The sequence below is a fragment of the Crocuta crocuta genome, unplaced genomic scaffold (assembly GCF_008692635.1).
Source record: "Crocuta crocuta isolate KB4526 unplaced genomic scaffold, BGI_CrCroc_1.0 scaffold383, whole genome shotgun sequence".
NCBI classification, from domain to species: domain Eukaryota; kingdom Metazoa; phylum Chordata; class Mammalia; order Carnivora; family Hyaenidae; genus Crocuta; species Crocuta crocuta.
The window spans coordinates 2,616,407-2,634,844 of NW_027531897.1; the positions used below are offsets into that span (position 1 = coordinate 2,616,407).

The 18,438-nt window shown below is 41.8% G+C and overlaps 1 protein-coding gene across 1 annotated transcript in view; it reads right to left on the reverse strand.

The window, feature by feature from the left end:
- Window positions 1–18,438, reverse strand: part of LOC144239518 (microtubule-associated serine/threonine-protein kinase 4-like) — a 199,299-nt gene that overhangs the window by 48,912 nt on the left and 131,949 nt on the right. Inside the window, exon 3 of the mRNA XM_077773602.1 lies at window positions 673–826. Within this exon, the coding sequence (XP_077629728.1) occupies window positions 673–826 (154 nt within the window). The remainder of the gene's footprint in view (window positions 1–672; window positions 827–18,438) is intronic.

The following is an 18,438-nucleotide window of genomic DNA, read 5'->3' on the forward strand; positions in this document are numbered from 1 at the left end:
GCGGTGGTAGCTACCCTGGTATATAAAATTTGCCAAAATTGGGGCGCCTGGGTGGCTCAGTCGGTTAAGTGTCTGACTCTTGATTTCAGCTGAGGTCACGATCTCACGGTTGGTGAGATTGAGCCACTACATTGACAGTGCAGAGCCTGCGTGGGATTCTCTGTGTCCCTCTCTCTCTGTCTCTCCCCTGCTCTCTCTCCCTAAAAATAAATAAACATTTTTAAAAAATAAATAAATTTGCCAAAATCCATACATACATCTGCTTAAACACGTCCATTTTGTTGTATGTAAATTATATTTCAATAAATAAAACTTTATCAGTAAAATCCTCAATTTCAGAATGAGTGCCCTCCTTAATACCCATCATCCATTCAGCTTGTTACGATGGGCACAGGGCATTTTAATACAAGTGATGAACCACTGAATTCTACTCCTGACACCAATAGTATACTGTTTGTTAACTAAGTGGAATTTAAATAAAAATTTCAAAGAATGAAATAAAATAAAATAAAGTCCTCAATTTTACTGCTTTTTGGCTTGGATTAGATTTCACCAAAGGGTCTGCAGAGGGCCAGGCCCATTCTGAAGCAGGCCGATTCTCACACCCGCTGTGAGGACCAGCCAGTGTGTCAGGCGATTCCTACTCTCACACGTATGCCATTTGGGACTCACCTGTAAGAGCTCCTCCCAGGCTTCCCCGCCGCAGCTCTCGCCCGTCCTCACTCAGCTGTCTTTTAAACTTCAGTGACTTTGCAGGACCAGAAGTCACATCTGGGTTGCTGCATTTCCGAAATGGCATGGGCGGAGGTGACAGTATGTGGTCAAGCTGCGGAGACAAACACAGGGGCATCACAGGATAAGGATGTACTCAACACCACCAGCCCCATGTTCTTCCTTTCTTATCCTTCTCCAAATCCCTCTCTCCCAAGCCTGTTCCCAATGTGGTTACTTTAGAGAGTTCAGGATTTCACTGTGGTGTCCTACATCTGGAGAACATTCTGGCATACCGCAAAATCTCAACTGCAATGACGTTTAAGGTGTGGGTCCCCACATGGGGCACCTGGGTTGTTCAGTCGGTTAGACGTCCGACTTCAGCTCAGATCATGATCTCACTGTTCATGGGTTCAATCCCCGCGTTGGGCTCTGTGCTGACAGCTCAGAGCCTGGAGCCTGCTTCAGATTCTGTGTCTCCCTCTCCCTCTGACCCTCCCCTCCTCACAGTCTATCTCAAAAATGAATAAATGTTAAAAAAAATTTTTTTAAAGGTGTGAGTCCAAACAAATCAGTGGGTCATGAAACCAAATGTAGCAGCTCTAGCCAGGATTTTTTAAAATATAGCACAAGCTGTTAGATTCCAATAAAGGAAAAGCACAGTTTCATGAAATGTCTGATTAAATTATTAAGTTACATGCATGAATGTGTATGTGTGAGTGTGTGTGTTTGTGTGTGTGTGTGTGTCCTGAGTCACTGTGGAAGGTATACATCTTTCTGTGGACCATGATTCCTCTAAAAAATGAGTAATATTGTTCTACAGAAAATCAACAGATCACTTCTTTTGTTGTTCACAAAAGAAAATCCACAGGCTTCTGGTGCTCACAGATGAGCACAGGGAAGAAGTTTCCAAGCACCACAGCCCTTAATGCAAATCAATACATCCCTATATCACTTTATAGCCTTTTAAGAGAAAATCTGTCACAAGAATCAGAGAAACTAAAATCACTTCAAGAGACAGCTTTCTACAAAAGAATCCCTTGTGTCACAACACTTATTTCAAGATCTGTCCTCCTTTTCTAAGAAAACCTTTCAAACTTGAATAGGGCCACATCTTCTAAAATGTTCACCATCAGAGTATATATGCATATATATGTATCTAGGTGGGTATCCAGGACAAAAATATTCATATGCATATACCTATATTCAGATAGTCGTTAAGAACAAGAAAGAAGTACAAAAGGTATTCATGGACATTCCAAATGCCACAGAAGAAAACTTTGTAGAAATTTAAATTCAGACAAGACTTCAGTAGAGCTGCTCAAATCTGAGCATTTTTAGGAATGCTTCACTGAGATTTGCTTTGCTTTGTTTTCATGGGTAGAGAAACACATATCTGGTTGTATCTGTTTGAATTTTTGCAGATTAGCGCTATCATGGATCTCTTTTATAAGAAAACAGAATTCAGAAACAAAATCATCCATTTGTCTGTCTAGGTACTGCAGCATATTCAAAACCATGGCACAGAGAGAAATTTAACCCTGCCTATGAGTAACTCCTCCCAAGCACATTGAGGTGGAACAGACCTTATTGGCTCAGCTCTTACAAGATGCCAACTCTCCCCCAAGCCCACTGTATTCATTAGTAACACCCAAACAGCTGGGTTTCAAGCACTTGTCAGTAAGTACCACAACAAAGTCAATGCCGGTTCTTTTTTTTTTTTTCTTTTTTTTTTTTTTACTGTACTTCATGGCCACTTAGTATTCTTGTGAGAGATCCACAAAAAAACTAGCAGCGCCTCCACTCCAGGATCAAGCCAGATCAGTAGGGAAAAGATTCCAGATTGCACTTTTGGAAGCTATTTGTTGAGTCTGCTGTTCATTACAACAGTGTCCTACTTAGGACAGACAGCCTCCATGAAGGAATTCTATCTAATTTTAGATACTTTGGCTTCAGTCCTTATGGACACCAAACTGGAGCAAGAGAACCCTGGACAGTGACCCATCAGCTACTGGAAAATGCAGAAAGTGGTTCAAATGTGGTCTGATCATTATACAATATAGAAGTTATTTTTGCCTCCTTCTTGGCTCCATTTTATGCCTTAACTCTGTTTTTTTTTCTTTTTTCTCGCCAATTTTTTTTATTTTTTTAGTTTGAAAAATTTCAGGACAAAATTTGCAACGACAGAAAAGTTTTAACAAGAGTACAACCAGCACCTATTCCCATGACCGCCTTTCGCCATACTACCTGTGCTCTCTCTTCTGTCTTCTCCTCCCACCCCCACATAGTGGAGAATTAGTTGCAGACATTACAAATCTTCATCCCCCAAAACGTCAAAATGCCTTCTTCTAAGAACAAGAACACTCTCTTCAATTCTCCTACCCCGTATTACATGTATCCTTTTAAGATGTCTCAGATCTTTCATTATCACCTTGAATTATGAATAGTGGGGCACCTGGGAGGCTCAGTCTGTTAAGCATCCAACTTTGGCTCAGGTTGTGATCTCACAGTCCATGCACTCTGGCCCCACACTGGTCTCTGTGCCGACAGCTCAGAGCCTGGAGCCTGCTTTGGATCTTGTGTCTCCCTCTCTCTCTGCCCCTTCCCCTCTAGTGCCCTATCTCTGTCTCTCAAAAATAAATAAATGTTAAAAAAGTTTAAAAAAAGAATTACAAATAATAGGGAAAATGTAAAATAAGATTCTATCATGTAGACTTAATATGAGAAATGTGCTTGTGCATTAAAAGGAAAACTTGCAGCCACAAGGTGGCAATGTGCCACAGACATTCAACAAAACGTTCCCTACTAGCTAGCTACTGGATCCCGTCAATGCACCCAGAGCCCCTTAGAATATTTGAGTGACTTAGAGTCCATTCCACTTTGTTATTTTCTCCTAATTACTAATGGCAGCTGCATAAAATACAAATATTTATTGTTTAAGGTTCATCAACTTCCGCTACTTCTTTTTCATCTGAAGTTAAATTTTTCAGCTCGCAGAATTACAATTGCTCTCTCTGGGGAAGATTGTTGTATCACAAAGTAACAGAGGATGGAAAAATAAGCAAAGGAAAGATAATAAGAACTATGTGATTTCCTTACATATTTCCAAACAAAGCCCTAGAAGATGAAACAAATGGAGAAGAAGAAAAATCAAGGAAAAAGTGTAAGAAAACAAAAAAATCTATTTCATCACATATATAGCCACGAGCTATTAGTCCATAAGCCAGCATTTCTAATCAGAACCAAAACCTCAAGAGAGGAGTATTACTTTAAATCTGGGAAAATGGAGTCAGTGAACTGCGAGGGCTGTCAATGCTTCAAACACAGTCTAAGAAGAAAAACCTGTAAGCGTAGCACCATGTTCCAAGATCCCATTTCCTTCTTCATTTCAAATCACAATCCCAACAGGGCTCTCTCTAAATAGATCATTTTTCCAAATTTGCTGGGTTGTCAGGGGTTCTACTTTTCTTCCTACAATTAGTCAAAGCTTCTCAAAATGGTCCACTGCAGCCCTGTGATTTATTTTTCATTTTTTGTCCTGATTCAAACACTTACGCTCCATTGACAAATACTTCATCACACCCTAGAGCTCGTGGGAGACATCAAACATATGACTTTAGACACTGCCCTTTAAAGGATTCCTGTTTAATGTTTTCCAACTTTTTCCAAACTCTCCAAGTCTTCATACTACAAGAGGCTCAACTAATGACAGAGCTTGTCTTTAAACCAAACATCAAAGCCTGTAGTTGTCACGCCTGCTTCACACACTTCTAATTTTCCTCACTAACAGACAATGGACTCCTAGAGAGGTGGCCCTCTTCCCTTGTGGCCTACTTACCGAGCCCGCTGCTAGCCAAAACTAGCCTGGGAAAACACACATGCTCCAGAAATACAACCTTACTTCATTCACCAATAGCAAGTACTGTTTTGTGATGGACTCCATTTGTTCAAAAATTTTCAGGTTAGTTTTCTCAACCTCCTGTAGTCTCAAGAACCACAAAACAGTTTGAAGAAGTCCACTGGCATATTACGAAACATCAAAGTCAGATAGACAGGGACCAAACATACCACTTACATGTAAACAACTGCTGTTGTTAGCGGTTTATCACAGGGAGCATGAAAGCCTCTTAGAACAAAAGGTGTACAGAAACTGTAATATAAGTACTAGAAGTCTGATGCAGATTTGGGGCAGAGTTTCCAAAATTCTCAGTCATATCGAGAAGCTTATCACCAGAACTCCACATTTCTTTTCTGAATTTATGATCTCCATTTACTGTTGGCTGTTTTACAATGATCAGGCTGAGAAAAAGAGAAGAACCCATCACTGTCACAATGCGGCTTCTACCATCAGTGAAGATGAATTAAAAATAAAAGTAGGAACAGGGCGCCTGGATGGCTCAGGTCATGATCTCATGACTCATGGGTCTGAGCCCCACATTGGGCTCTGTGCTGACAGCTCAGAGCCTGAAGCCTGCTTCGAATTCTGTGTCTCCTTCTCTCTCTGCTTCCTTCCCTCACACTCTGCTTTTCTCTTAAAAATAAATAAACATTAAAAAAAAAACTTAAAATAACAAACTACAGGTAGGAGCGCATGAGTGGTTCAGCCACTTAGGCACTTGTCTCTTGATTTTGGCTCATGTCATGATCTCTCAGTTTGGGCGATCAAGCTCCATATAGGGCTTTGTGCAGACAGCATGGAGCCTGCTTGGGATTTTCTCTCTGCCTGCCCCTCTCCCATTCATACTCGCTCGCTCGCTCTCTCTCTCTCTAAAAAAATAAATTAAATGAATGAATAAATAAATGAAAGAAAGAATGAACAAACAGATAAAGGCAAATCACTGAGAAGTCTTGATCTTTTTTTAGTGTCTCTGCCATTCCCACCCCTATCTCCAAACATGGACCATGGGTTTATTCTTCTATGGGTATAGGCCCCAGGAACACCATCATCTCTTTATAAAAGGGCATATCCTAACTTTCAATGAACATTCAACTTGCAGCCTTCTTCACTATTTTCTCCAACTTCACCTCCAGACCTTTTCACACTCAAGCACACAAGTTCTCTAATTTACAGTTTCTACACAGTCACACTGATCCTATGGACATAAAACTATTTTTCCATTTTCAGTAAACTGCAACTCCTTTTTCTAGCTAGTCAAGTCCCAGACCTTACCATTATTCTGAACTTCTTTGTTCACTCCATATCCAATTCCTCTAAACCAACCTCCAAAATACACATATCCAGAATCCAATCACTTCCCCATCTCTACTGCTACCATGCTTATCTCTGCCACCGAGATCTCTCTGCTTCCATCCTTGTCTCAGCACAGCAGCCAGTGACCTTCTAAAACATAAGCGAGATGCTCCACATGATCTGCTGCAGTCCTACGGCCTCCCCTTCTCCTCACCCAGAGCAAAACCCAAAGTCTTAGCAACGCCCTACAGGCCCTACCACCTCTACTCGCAAGTCTCTGATCCCGGCTGCTACTATTCCACTCGATCCACCTTGGCCTGTCGCTGGACCTCAGGTGCTCCGGGCATCTTCCCACCCAGCGAGCACCCTTACTTTGACCATGGCCTCTGCTTGGGACTCACTCCAGATATTAGCTATCATGCTCACCCGTCCATCAATCCCCACCCTCCAGGTCTCTATTCAAAAAGCCAGTCTTCAGGGAACTGGGGGTGGTCTCCAGCTGCCTTATGTAAAACACCATGCTCACTGCTTCATTCCCTTCCTTTTTTTCTTCCCAGCCTCTATCACTCCATGATAGATCTTTTATATTTGTTTGTTTTCCTTCCACTAGATTCTAAGTTGCATGAAATTACACACTAGTTGTTTCCATTTGTCCAGTGCTCCACATAAAAGGCACCACGTAAATATTGGTTGAAAGAACAAATGAACAGCAGTCTCTGGTATTTAGTTTAAAATAAAATAGAACNAAAAAAGAGTAAGAGACTGACTAGTGACATGCTGTTATGAAGACAATGTTCAGTTATTCTGTTTCTTGATATTAAATATTCTAAAAAACCATAGGTATGAAAATGAATAATTAACAAATTGCATAGACTAGGCTTGTAATCTTAATTAACTGCTCTACTGCCTCCATCTGAAAAGGAACCAAATGAGCAAAACCCGAATCGATTTTATTTCAAAACAGCATTTTATTTACTTATAAACCCAAACCTATAAACAACATTTTAAAATTTGATAGAATAGAGTTCTATCTTTTAGACAGTCATCACCAGATTCTTACTAACTTTGCAGTGGTTAGGAAAGTCAACGCTTATCATCCTAATTAAGACAATTAACTATTTCTAGGCCCATTTCCTCACCTGCAAAATGTGAGTAATAATATTATCTCCTGAGGTTATTGTGGAAATTAAAAGCATTCATATGTGCACTTAAAACAATGCACAGAACTGAGTAAGTGTACAATAAATGTTAGCAGTGCTAGTTCTTGAAATTGCCAGACAGGAAGTCACCTCATTCGCAAACATCTCTGCATGTGTACTTCATCACAAATGGTTTGCAAGGAAATTAAACGGATTACAATTTTACTGAGTTATCTTATTTTTCTTTATGGTTCAGAGGAGAACTTGGCTTGTACTGCTTTACAATTATTTCCGGCTGTGATTCTCACGCTATAGGGTGTTCAGCATGCATGAGGCACAGCTGTATGGAAGTAGAGCCTAACCCAAATTTGAACTCTCCTGGGCAGCATGGCAGTGCCATACCTTGGCCAAGCTACTTGAGTCCTCTCTCAAGTATGAGGCTAAGAGGGAGGGAGGATGCAGGTGGATGGTGGATGAAAAGGGCTTGACACAGCTCTTGGCACATTAAGGCACTCATTAACTAAGAATGTTGCTGCTAGCTGTCACCTTAGCTCAGCTCAAGTTCTACTTTCTCTTAGCTGGTTGACTGGTAAAGTATATGGCTATTCACCTGACCCTTCTGAATGGCACCTCTGAATTCTTACCTCTATTCTACACTACTCATATAGAGAAAAGACATCTCACGTGCTCACCACAGCATGAAGAATATGCAGCCCTCCTTTCCCCAGCATTCTAAACTCTAACTACACAGAATGAGTCAGACACAACAAAGCTACCATCTTGGACCACATTATAGTGGGGCCCATTTAGTTGATTTTGCTGACACTCATTTGGGGTTATGCCACCCAGAATGAATGTGCATATTTCCATTTAATGAGACTGTAAGAAACAGCCATGTACGTCCTGCTTGTATAAACAAGTGAGGAAGGGCCTCTATTAAACAGGACCCTCTGTGACAAGAATCCTCTTTATAAAGAATCGTGTTAAATAGCTATGTGCCAGGTATGCCTCTGGGCACAACGGCAGACAAAATCCCTGCCCCCCAGAAGTTTCATTCTAGTTGGGGAGATGGAAACCTGGAGAGATGTTGTTAGGTTCTCTGCAGTACCATCAAGTGCACTTGGGCTGGCCTATAGTCTGCTTGAACCCTGGGAACCCCGCAAAACATAGTTTGTTATATTTTTCTCATTCAACCCCTAGAAATCAGAGGTAAAGCCTGTGTAGCCCAACATCACCAACTGTGGTAGGTCCAAACTCCATCAAGACTTCATGGGGCTGGTTGCTGCACAAACCTCACATTGGATTTCCCTTTACCCTCTGTTGTGGCTGATCCCAGTGAACTAATGAACTTTGGCCCTAGGGCACATGCATTCTGGATGGGTCTTTAAAATGCATGTGCCACATCTTGGGAATGAATGAGGAATTAGAGAAAAGAGAAGAGAGGGTAGGGAAAGGCTTGGATTGATAGACACAGTTGAATATGCTAGTTAGGATATAGTTAAGAGGCCGAATAATTCATTATTTAGGAATCACCTTCAGAGGTAGCCATGTTAAAAAAAATTAGCATATTAGTTTGTATATAGAAAAGAGTCTTTAAAAAGATGACGTTTGCTATCCCCTCAGGGTCTTTTTCATATATGAAGCGTTCAATTTTGTCAAAGTGCTATGGACTCCATTTAGCATTTTCACCTTGAGTAACATTTAATAGGATCTTATTCAGCTTTTACAATAAAAACGCTTAATTGCACGTATTCTTTATTTTTTCGTTCTATTTTATTTTAAACTAAATACCAGAGACTGCTGTTCATTTGTTCTTTCAACCAATATTTACGTGGTGCCTTTTATGTGGAGCACTGGACAAATGGAAACAACTAGTGTGTAATTTCATGCAACTTAGAATCTAGTGGAAGGAAAACAAACAAATATAAAAGATCTATCATGGAGTGATAGAGGCTGGGAAGAAAAAAAGGAAGGGAATGAAGCAGTGAGCATGGTGTTTTACATAAGGCAGCTGGAGACCACCCCCAGTTCCCTGAAGACTGGCTTTTTGAATAGAGACCTGGAGGGTGGGGATTGATGGACGGGTGAGCATGATAGCTAATATCTGGAGTGAGTCCCAAGCAGAGGCCATGGTCAAAGTAAGGGTGCTCGCTGGGTGGGAAGATGCCCGGAGCACCTGAGGTCCAGCGACAGGCCAAGGTGGATCGAGTGGAATAGAAGCAGCCGGGATCAGAGACTTGCGAGTAGAGGTGGTAGGGCCTGTAGGGCGTTGCTAAGACTTTGGGTTTTGCTCTGGGTGAGGAGAAGGGGAGGCCGTAGGACTGCAGCAGATCATGTGGAGCATCTCGCTTATGTTTTAGAAGGTCACTGGCTGCTGTGCTGCACAGAAGTGCCCCCCACCAGAAAGAATTACCCAGCTGTTCTATCTGTGCTTTTCATGTGTGTATCTTCACCTGTGTTTTAACTTACTCATCTTGCTAAGTTATATATTATTTCAGCCCATCTTAAAACCTTTTGAGAACAAGAAAAGGGACCGAGGGAGAGCACAGATGAAATCTTAGCAAGAAGTGATCATGTCAACAAGTTTGTTAAGCAAATCGTTTTCCGAGCCACTTTGATTTACACAACCTACTTCGCTGTTCCTTACAATTCCGTTTCTCAAGTGAACACTGTGTTTTGAAAAATAATACATCAATCGAACAGATTTAAACTGGGAGATGTACTAGATACCAGTATCATTTTCCAATCTTCAGTTTTTAATTAATTCTTTGAATCACAAATTTCAATTAGCAAAATAAAAAGTGTTTCAGAAACATCGTATAATACATTATGAGATCAAACTACAATGGCATTCACCTAAACAGAGCGCACCAGTGGTTTCATCTCTTATGAGAATTGATTTTCTTTCTTCCCTTCTGAGAGAAATATGTAAAATAGCACTTTGATAGCACTATCCCACTTTAGTCTGTCAACTCAACTTCAAGAAAGTCAATTCCTTTGCTTATGAACATCTCTAAACAGCAATATTATCACAGTCCCAAGGACAGAGCACCACACAGCAGGCATTGAACTGTGATGTTTACATTAAGCAATAAATTCAATAGCCCACAGATGTAAAAAAAAAAAAACAAAAACAAAAACAAAAAACCTCATTTTATATGTTTTTTTAAACATAGCACTTTGCAAACTTCAGTTTAGGAACCATGACATTGGGAAAAGCACAGGGAATATACTGATTTGACTTTGCATATGTATCACCTGTTTCCCTGTCACTTTAATATTCTCAATGCTTCTCTGACCTTTACTTAGGGATCTGATCTATGCCTGAAACTGTTTACTCATCTCAAGTCATTAAATTCCCCTGGAACCATCATGTCGCCATCAGCGACGTAACTCAAGATTCAGACCACAATTAACAAAGCAGGAGGAGAATACACTCCTCAACTCTCATCTATCCACCATGTCAAGTCAGAGGGGAGGGGCACCTGGCTGGCTCAGTTGGTGGAGCGTGTGACTCTTGATCTCTGGGATGTCAGTTCAAGGCCCTTGTTGGGTGTAGAGATTACTTAAAAACAAAATCTTAAAAAACAGTCAAGTCAGAGGTGACAATTCTCACGACTCCACAAAATTTTACATTATGTGCCTACTTTCGCCCCTGGCAGAGGGAGTAGACCCAAGGAGGTACTATAATTATTCCCATTTTACCAATGAGAAAATATATTCAGTAAGATTAGCCCCTCCAAACCCATCAGCTTCTCAGGCAGTACAAAAGCAACCAAACCCAAGAGTTCTGACCCCAAAGCCCTAGTGTCTTCCACTATTCCTAACAGCCCCATAGAGAGAGGCACACAATGCAAAGCACATGAAGGCCTAGAAAGTAAAGGTTAATTTCCTCTTCCATCTCTGATTCAAGAAGACTCCCTAGAGAAGAATGGATGTTAGGTTTTCAGGTCAACCAGTCTGAATGGTCTCGTTCTATCCTAAATGGCAGACTATAAAAGTGGTTTCCAGGGCTTCTGCAGCTGAAATTCTGAAGTCAGAGTTATAGAATCACAAATTAGCTATGGAATGGACCTAAAAATCACCTGTAGTCTAATTTCCTGCGTTTTGGAAGACAGAGGTCCCGACAAGTCAAGTCAACTCCACAGGTTTACAAAGATAGCTGGTGTATGAATGCAGACCAGAACCCAGATTTCCAGACCCACAATCGATTGCCTATCACAGCCTGTTCTGGTACCTACTTTACCTCCTGCAACCTGATATTTACCACCCCCACTAACTTATATGATTTTCTATGGCTTTTTATTCATACATGCTCCATTAACCCCAAGATTATTTTAAATATATGTTTTAGCCAAATGTCTACTATGAACTATGCACTGTGCTAAAGGCTGAAAAACTGAGAACAGAATGGACACAGTCACCTTCCGCAGGCACTTCTACCCAAGGGCAGGAGGCAGACCCAAAAACCCAACCATAAAAAAACATGACCAATACAAGGATGGACTGGGTATTACGGACAACAAGTGGCTTTGAACAGAGCTATGGTTGGGCACCTAATTTATTTCTTGTCTGTGTTGGTTGAAAATGCTGTTATTACTTCTTGCCTGAAATATGGCGGGGTCAGGGGAGGGTGTGACTTGTATATACTCACACAGACTATGGTCTTTCCCAGATACTTAGAGGCCAGTCCAGATGAAGCACAGAGCGGTATATCAACACTTGCTAATTTTGTTTCTAGACTGGGACTTTTCAGACTCAACCACCTTGTTCTAAAGTACAGGAAAGACAGAGCAGAGTTCCTCTCACCACCCGTACCACATAGCATGGCTAGAATTTTTCTGATCCTCATCATCTGTCGTTCTTGAAGCACAAACTGCCCACCATGCACCAGGTGATATAGGAGGAGTGCAGTTATTAACTTCCTACTTCTAGAGAGGGTCTGTGAATGGAGGAGAGGAAGAAGACAGTGGTCTGAGGCAAGCCCACAGCCAGGAGAACAGTCAGTCATATGGCCATATACAGGAGACCCAATTGTAATTGTATCCATAAAATAAGGATAATTCTATCTCCCTCACAGGATTTCTGTGGATTAAGTTAACAGATCAATACAGAAAGCTCCTAGCAAGAGAAGACACTCAAATGTTTCTTCTCTTCCCCCTTCCTTATCTTAACCTGGTTCATTTTCTCAGAACCATAAACAAGTTATCAAGCACTAGAACTTCTTTTCAAGTAACATCTATCAAAGCTAAAAATAAACTTTATACAAGTTTCCAGGTGGAAACAAACCTTCAAAATATGCTCTCCTTGTAAAATAATATTTAAGCTCTTTACCTGAGCAAACATATAAATTAATATTCACTTCATGTTTTTGCATTAAGAGGAAAAACGGGATGTTTGAGCAAGTCTACCCGGAGAACTGTAGCAAACCAAACACTGACCCAAGAAGCAAAACAAACATTAAGGAAAGTATTCCTAAGAATCACGAGTCATGAGTCCTCAGAAGTCATGAGGCCTCCCTCACTTGGTTAGACGGAAACCATTCAGAAGGATGGAACAACGGTCACTGAGAAATTGGAAAAAAAAGTAGGGACCTTGAAGGAGGGCCCTGGGGATGGTGGTGGTGAGGGTCATGCTATTTTTACCAGCTTTATTTCTTCTTCAAGAGGGAAAAAAATAACTCAGAGACATGAGGGACGTGGAGAAGAAAGAGAAAGAAAGGACTGAGGGAGTAAGGGAGGGAGAAGAAGCTGGAAAGAGCAGTAAGAGATGTCACAAGAGCTCTGGGAAGTCACTGCTCTCTTGGCCCCCATCCTCACATGATCCCCCTTTCTGTCTGGGCTGCGTCCCACCATACAGCTAAGATCAGTCTTTTCCTTTGGCAAAAAGAGCAAACAACACATCACCACAATAAGTCAACTGTATTATTAAATAATTATTTAAAAACCTATTCTATAGCCGTAAGTTAGTAAATGCCAAGGTCTTCAGTCAGCAGCTCCATGTCTCAGCACCAAAACCACCTGACTCCCGGGTGTCTATCTGACTGGGTTCCCGCCTCAATGCCTACCCTGTTTCCCTGAACTGAGTCATTGCTTCTCAATGACTAGTCTCCCTGACATGCGCCCTTAGAACTCAAGGTCTGGGGGCTGCCTTGGGCCCAGGCCCCTCCCCTGACTCTTGCTTCTGAACTGCAGGCTCCTGGGGTTCAGATCCCACCGTGGTGCTGGGTCTCAGGGCTTCCTGCCTGACTGTGGCCTGATGAACTGCCACACTTCCGCCCTGCCTCTACTGGGCAGATTGAGGACTTGCTTTGTGCGTTTAAATAATGGTGCCAATATCCCAGATTTCCTTTGTCCAGTTTACCCCTTCGTAGGGTTCAACCCCAAACCACCGTCCACCATCTAAACTCCCCAGTCCTCAAGAGTCAGGCCAGGTGTAACCTACCAGTCCCCCAGGGGACTAGGTACTGGAGTTCTCAGCATGGGAAGGAGAAAATGCCAGAGAAAGAGATGTGAAGGGAGAAGGGAAGGGGTGGGAAACGCAACAAGAGACACAAGGAGAAAGGAGACAATTAATAGCTTGGTAGATACTACAGAACATGCATCCATCTTTCCTTTTCTTCCTATTCTACTCTTCACTTGGTTTGGAAATACCACGATCACTCTGATCCTCTGATTACTGATCACACTGTCTTCTGAAACTCTGGCTGACCAACCATCCCTGCAAGCTCCTAACACGTTTTGTACCTACTCTTCACAAAAAGAATGGGAGTCCTCTGCTCTGATCCCCTCCTTGCTTCCCAGGAAGAAAATTCTTCTCCAGGTTACAAATCAAGAGATTCCCAGCAACTATATGAAATCAAGCAAGGAAAGAAAAGATTTTGCCTTTGGGTGCAGGTTCACAACTCTGCTAAAGGAAGTATTCACCAGAAGCCAGTGTGTAATAAAAACAGACAAAAGAGAATTCACTGTCAAGAATCCCTTGAGTCCTCAAAACAGCCCCCAAGGATTGGGTAGAGTTCCACAAATACGATCCACACAGCAACCAAGAAGAGCCTAAAGGGTCTGAGTTTCATCATGTTCTTTTTTTTTTTTTTTCAGCATGTCTGTAAACAATAATTCTAAAACTACTATTTAAAACATAGCTAATGTTAGCCCCCAAAACAAGGAAGCAATTCTGTTTCTCTTCCCAGTGAAGAACAAAAACAAAACCAGGCAATACACAAGAACTCCTCGGAAGCTCCTGACAAGCTAGAACGCCAGCCAGTCCTCACCTAGGAAAGCAGCACGCGCGGGTATCTGCCCGAGTCTGAAATTGACTTGGCAGATGAACCCAGGAAGCAACTTCATAGTTCGCACCTGACCCAGCCTGGCTGCCACATCCCAGGTCTTCATTTTCCCACTCTTGTCATAGAGACTCACAGGTGGAAGGGAGTCAGAGACATGCCAAGTTAAAGCAACTTTCATGTTTGAGTCTGAAGTCTACCTGAGAACAGAGCAACCCACTCCGCAGGTGGAGTCAGTGCCTTCTTTCAAAAAATCTACGGTTCTCATATCTTCTTTCATTAAGTTTCTACACATATGGGTAAAAGCATATGGGAAAAGCTGTACACTTACCTCACTGAAACTCCACTGTTAGGTATAAACCATCATTCAAGTAACATCTTTCACTGATAGATATGTGTTTGTAATTATATGTGTAGAAGCATGTGGGAATAGACCTATTCTTACCTCGATGAAACTGTAGTGTGTAATGCGTGTTTCAGGTAACACCTTCTTTTGTGAAGATATAAATGTTTGCAAATATATGTGAGAAGCATGTGGGAATACCCGCATGTTTAACTCATTGAATCTACACTGTGGACAAACCTTCTTTCAAGTAACCTATTCTTTCACTAAGATGAAACTATTTGTAAAGTTATGTATAAAAGCCTATGGGAATAGCTGCATACCTAACACATGGAAAGTAAACTGTGTATAAATTTTCAAAAAAAAAAAAGTCTACGGCTCTCATCAGTAGTAGATACATTAGACTTCTTCTTACATGGGGATTTTAAACAATGAATTCCTCCATATAAGTGTTTATTGAAAGATTAACAAAAGCCAGCCTGCAACATATGGAAGTAGAGCTCTCATTTACAAAGCCACATCCACTGGACTCATCTGATCAGGGAAGTGTGGCGCTCCCTGTTCCTGTGTATTTTCCCTGCTCCCAGGAGCCAGGCTGTGCCTGACCACCAGGGCTATGGGTTTGGTCTTCCCATTTCACATATTCTTCTAATAGCTGCTGCTGAGAGGACCTCACTCTCACCAAGCTCAAACCACCATAGCCCTCAAGGTCCATTCCAGCCCTTCACCGTTCACTGCTCTCCCAGGGATCAGCAAACTAAGGTCCATGTGCCAAATAAAACTGAACTGGACTAGAGCCATGCTTCATGTACATACTGTCCACATTCCACCTTCCACAGCAGAGTTGAACAGTCGCCACAGAAACCACGTGGTCCTCAAAACCTCAAACATTTGCCCTCTGGCCCTTTACCAAACCAGTTTGCCAGTGCCTCATTTTTTCCATGAATTTACCAAGCATCTACTACGTGCCAAGCACTGCTTGTGCCCTGTGGATAGAACAGTGAGCAAAGCAAAGTCTCTTTCGTCAGGGAGGAATAGGACTGTAGGGGCGCCTGGGTGGTTCATTTGGTTAAGTGTCCAACTTTGGCTCAGGTCATGATCACATGGCTCATGGGTTTGAGCTCCATGTCAGGCTCTGTGCTGACAGCTAGCTCAGAGCCTGGAGCCTGTTTTGGATTCTGTGTCTCCCTCTCTCTCTGACCCTCCCCTGCTCATTCTGTGTCTCCCTCTGTCTCTCAAAAATAAACAAATGTTTTAAAAAAATTTTAAAGAATTTACACCAGGTTGTAATGCTTTACTCACAAATGAGTAATCCTAAAGCAACCATCTCCCCAAACACACACCTCAACCCCAGAGGCGTGGAAGCCGTAGGCAATTAAGACTTTCAGTGGCTTACCCACCAGGATTTCTCAAGCATTTCGGAAACAGATATGGGGACTGTGTAGCCTCTCAGTGTAGCCCCTCAACATAGACCACTACTAAGAAACCTAACAATCATTCACAACAAAGTTCCAAAGCAACATGCATAGTGAGGACACCTCTATAAATGCTACCAACAAAAAAATGCAACAGGAAGAAAGGGCCAGAGTAACTGAAATTAACTATCCCTGCTCAAAGGAAAACAATTACAAGATTGCTTTCCTAATTCTTTTATTTTAGCATTTACACAACAGAACAATCCCATTCTTGCTTACTATGCCTGCCGCCCCTCTGAATCTTCATCTCTTATGCGCTCCCAAAACTGAGCAAAAGACTTGACAATCAACCCATAGCATGTGCCACAGACATAAATGTTTACTTATACCTAAGTGTATTACCAGCTGTAAGTACCCTAAAGAGTTAAGAAATGTACTACTGAGGGACCCCTGGGTGGCTCAGTTGTTAAGCTCCGCCTCTTGATTACACCTCAGGTCATGATCGCACAGTTAGTGTGTTCGAGTCCTGCATCAGGCTCCGTGCTGACCGTGTAGGACCTGCTTAGGATTCTCTCTCCCTCTCCACTGTCAGCTCTCCACTCTCTGTCTCTCAAAATAAATAAACTTTAAAAAAAAAAAAAAAAAAAAANGGAGTGAAGTAGGTTAAAATGCCTCCGTTTGTGGAAAATGACAGGAGGATGACCTGTGTGAAAAATGCATCAGAGCTGGGTTAGGAAGGGCCCAGGCATTCCATATGCTCTACCTCTTCCTTTCTGATATACCCATCTCCCCTTTTTAATGCAAGAACTCCTTCTCCAAGAAGGAGAGAAGTCAAGGAAAATAAACAAGAATGGTCTCAACCCCAACAAGACGACACACATGGGGCTAAACAGATTGGTGGGAGGCAGCAACAACCAAATTACCTGGAACAGAAAAGTAACTTTACACTGATGTTACTTAAAATTGATATCTCACACAAAATGGGAAACTGTGCACCATTTCCTCATTTCTAAAATGACTAAGAATATAGGAAAAAACAGGAAAGTCAACTCTCAGAATCATTTCTAAAAACTTAGAAATGACTTTACATGAATCACGCAGTATAATTATGGGATGGCATTTTTACTTGATGATAAAGCACCTTTTATCACTGTAGCTAATTAAAACCAAGAGGGGAAAAAAAAGAAGAAGGAAAATGACAATGAAGGTATCAATAATTCAAGACTTCAAAGAGAGGGAAGCCATCTATGTAAAACCTTTTCAGGACTCTTACAATACGGAATTTTATGTAGTCACAGAACCTCATGACCAAAATGTAATCATCAACACTGGTATACATAATTAAGTCAGAAATAAAAGGTCAAATAAGTTAGAGGAAAGGAAACTATCAAGAGCCTCCAAGGAGGACCCAGCTCCCAACAGGAAAGGCATGGAAATAGCTAAATATTTGCCTCCATGAGAAAGTCAGAATGCAGACCTGAGTCACAGCATCCTCAAGCTGATGGTGATCTTCCCATCCCCGGCAGACTTGATGATGACTGTATAATGGCTGCACCCTCACTAATGACCTTGGGCCAGAAATGCCCAACTGGGGTGTTCCCAGATAACTCAGAAAGCTTTAGAATGTTAACATCCTAACACTGTTGGGTCTGCTCTTTAAGCAGCTGAATTTGGGGGATCATTTCTTTGCATAGCAAAAGGTAACTCAATGCCAAATGTCCTCTGAGCTAGAGGGGTATGTGTGCGCACACAAGGGAACGCATATACACGTGCTGTATGAATGACATGCTCACAGTGACCTCAGGGAACGAACTCCACACTGACTCAGCCAGCCCAGATATAATGAAGAGGCTGCAAGCATGTTTGACCAAGTACAGCACTTCCTAGTTCCTAATCTTAGGTTTTCTTGTTCACGATATTTAAGTAGAGAATAGTACTTCCCTTTGTTGCTATCTCCACCTCTTGCCAACAGTCTTCCATGCATCATGGGCGAAAACCAGTTTCCTTACTTTCTCCCACCATCCAGGGCAGGCCCTTCACCGCAACACAGCTCAGAAAACTCAAAGAACAGCCAAGAAAGGAATGGACCACGGTTAACAGTACCTGACCATAGGAATGTGGAATGGCTACTTAAATCTTTCTTTATTCACATTCTAACTTTTTCCAAGAAAGACTTAAAGACTCTAGTAGCATAACTCTAGTAGAGAGTCATTCCTCTGATACTAGCCCACTGCCAATTTCAATAGTTAAATAGTTACTATTGCCTTTCTACTTCTGTTCAGAACTTACATTTGATCCCCTGGGTCATTTCATCCTTTGTTCAACAATAACTCAGTGACTGGCTCAGAGTAAAG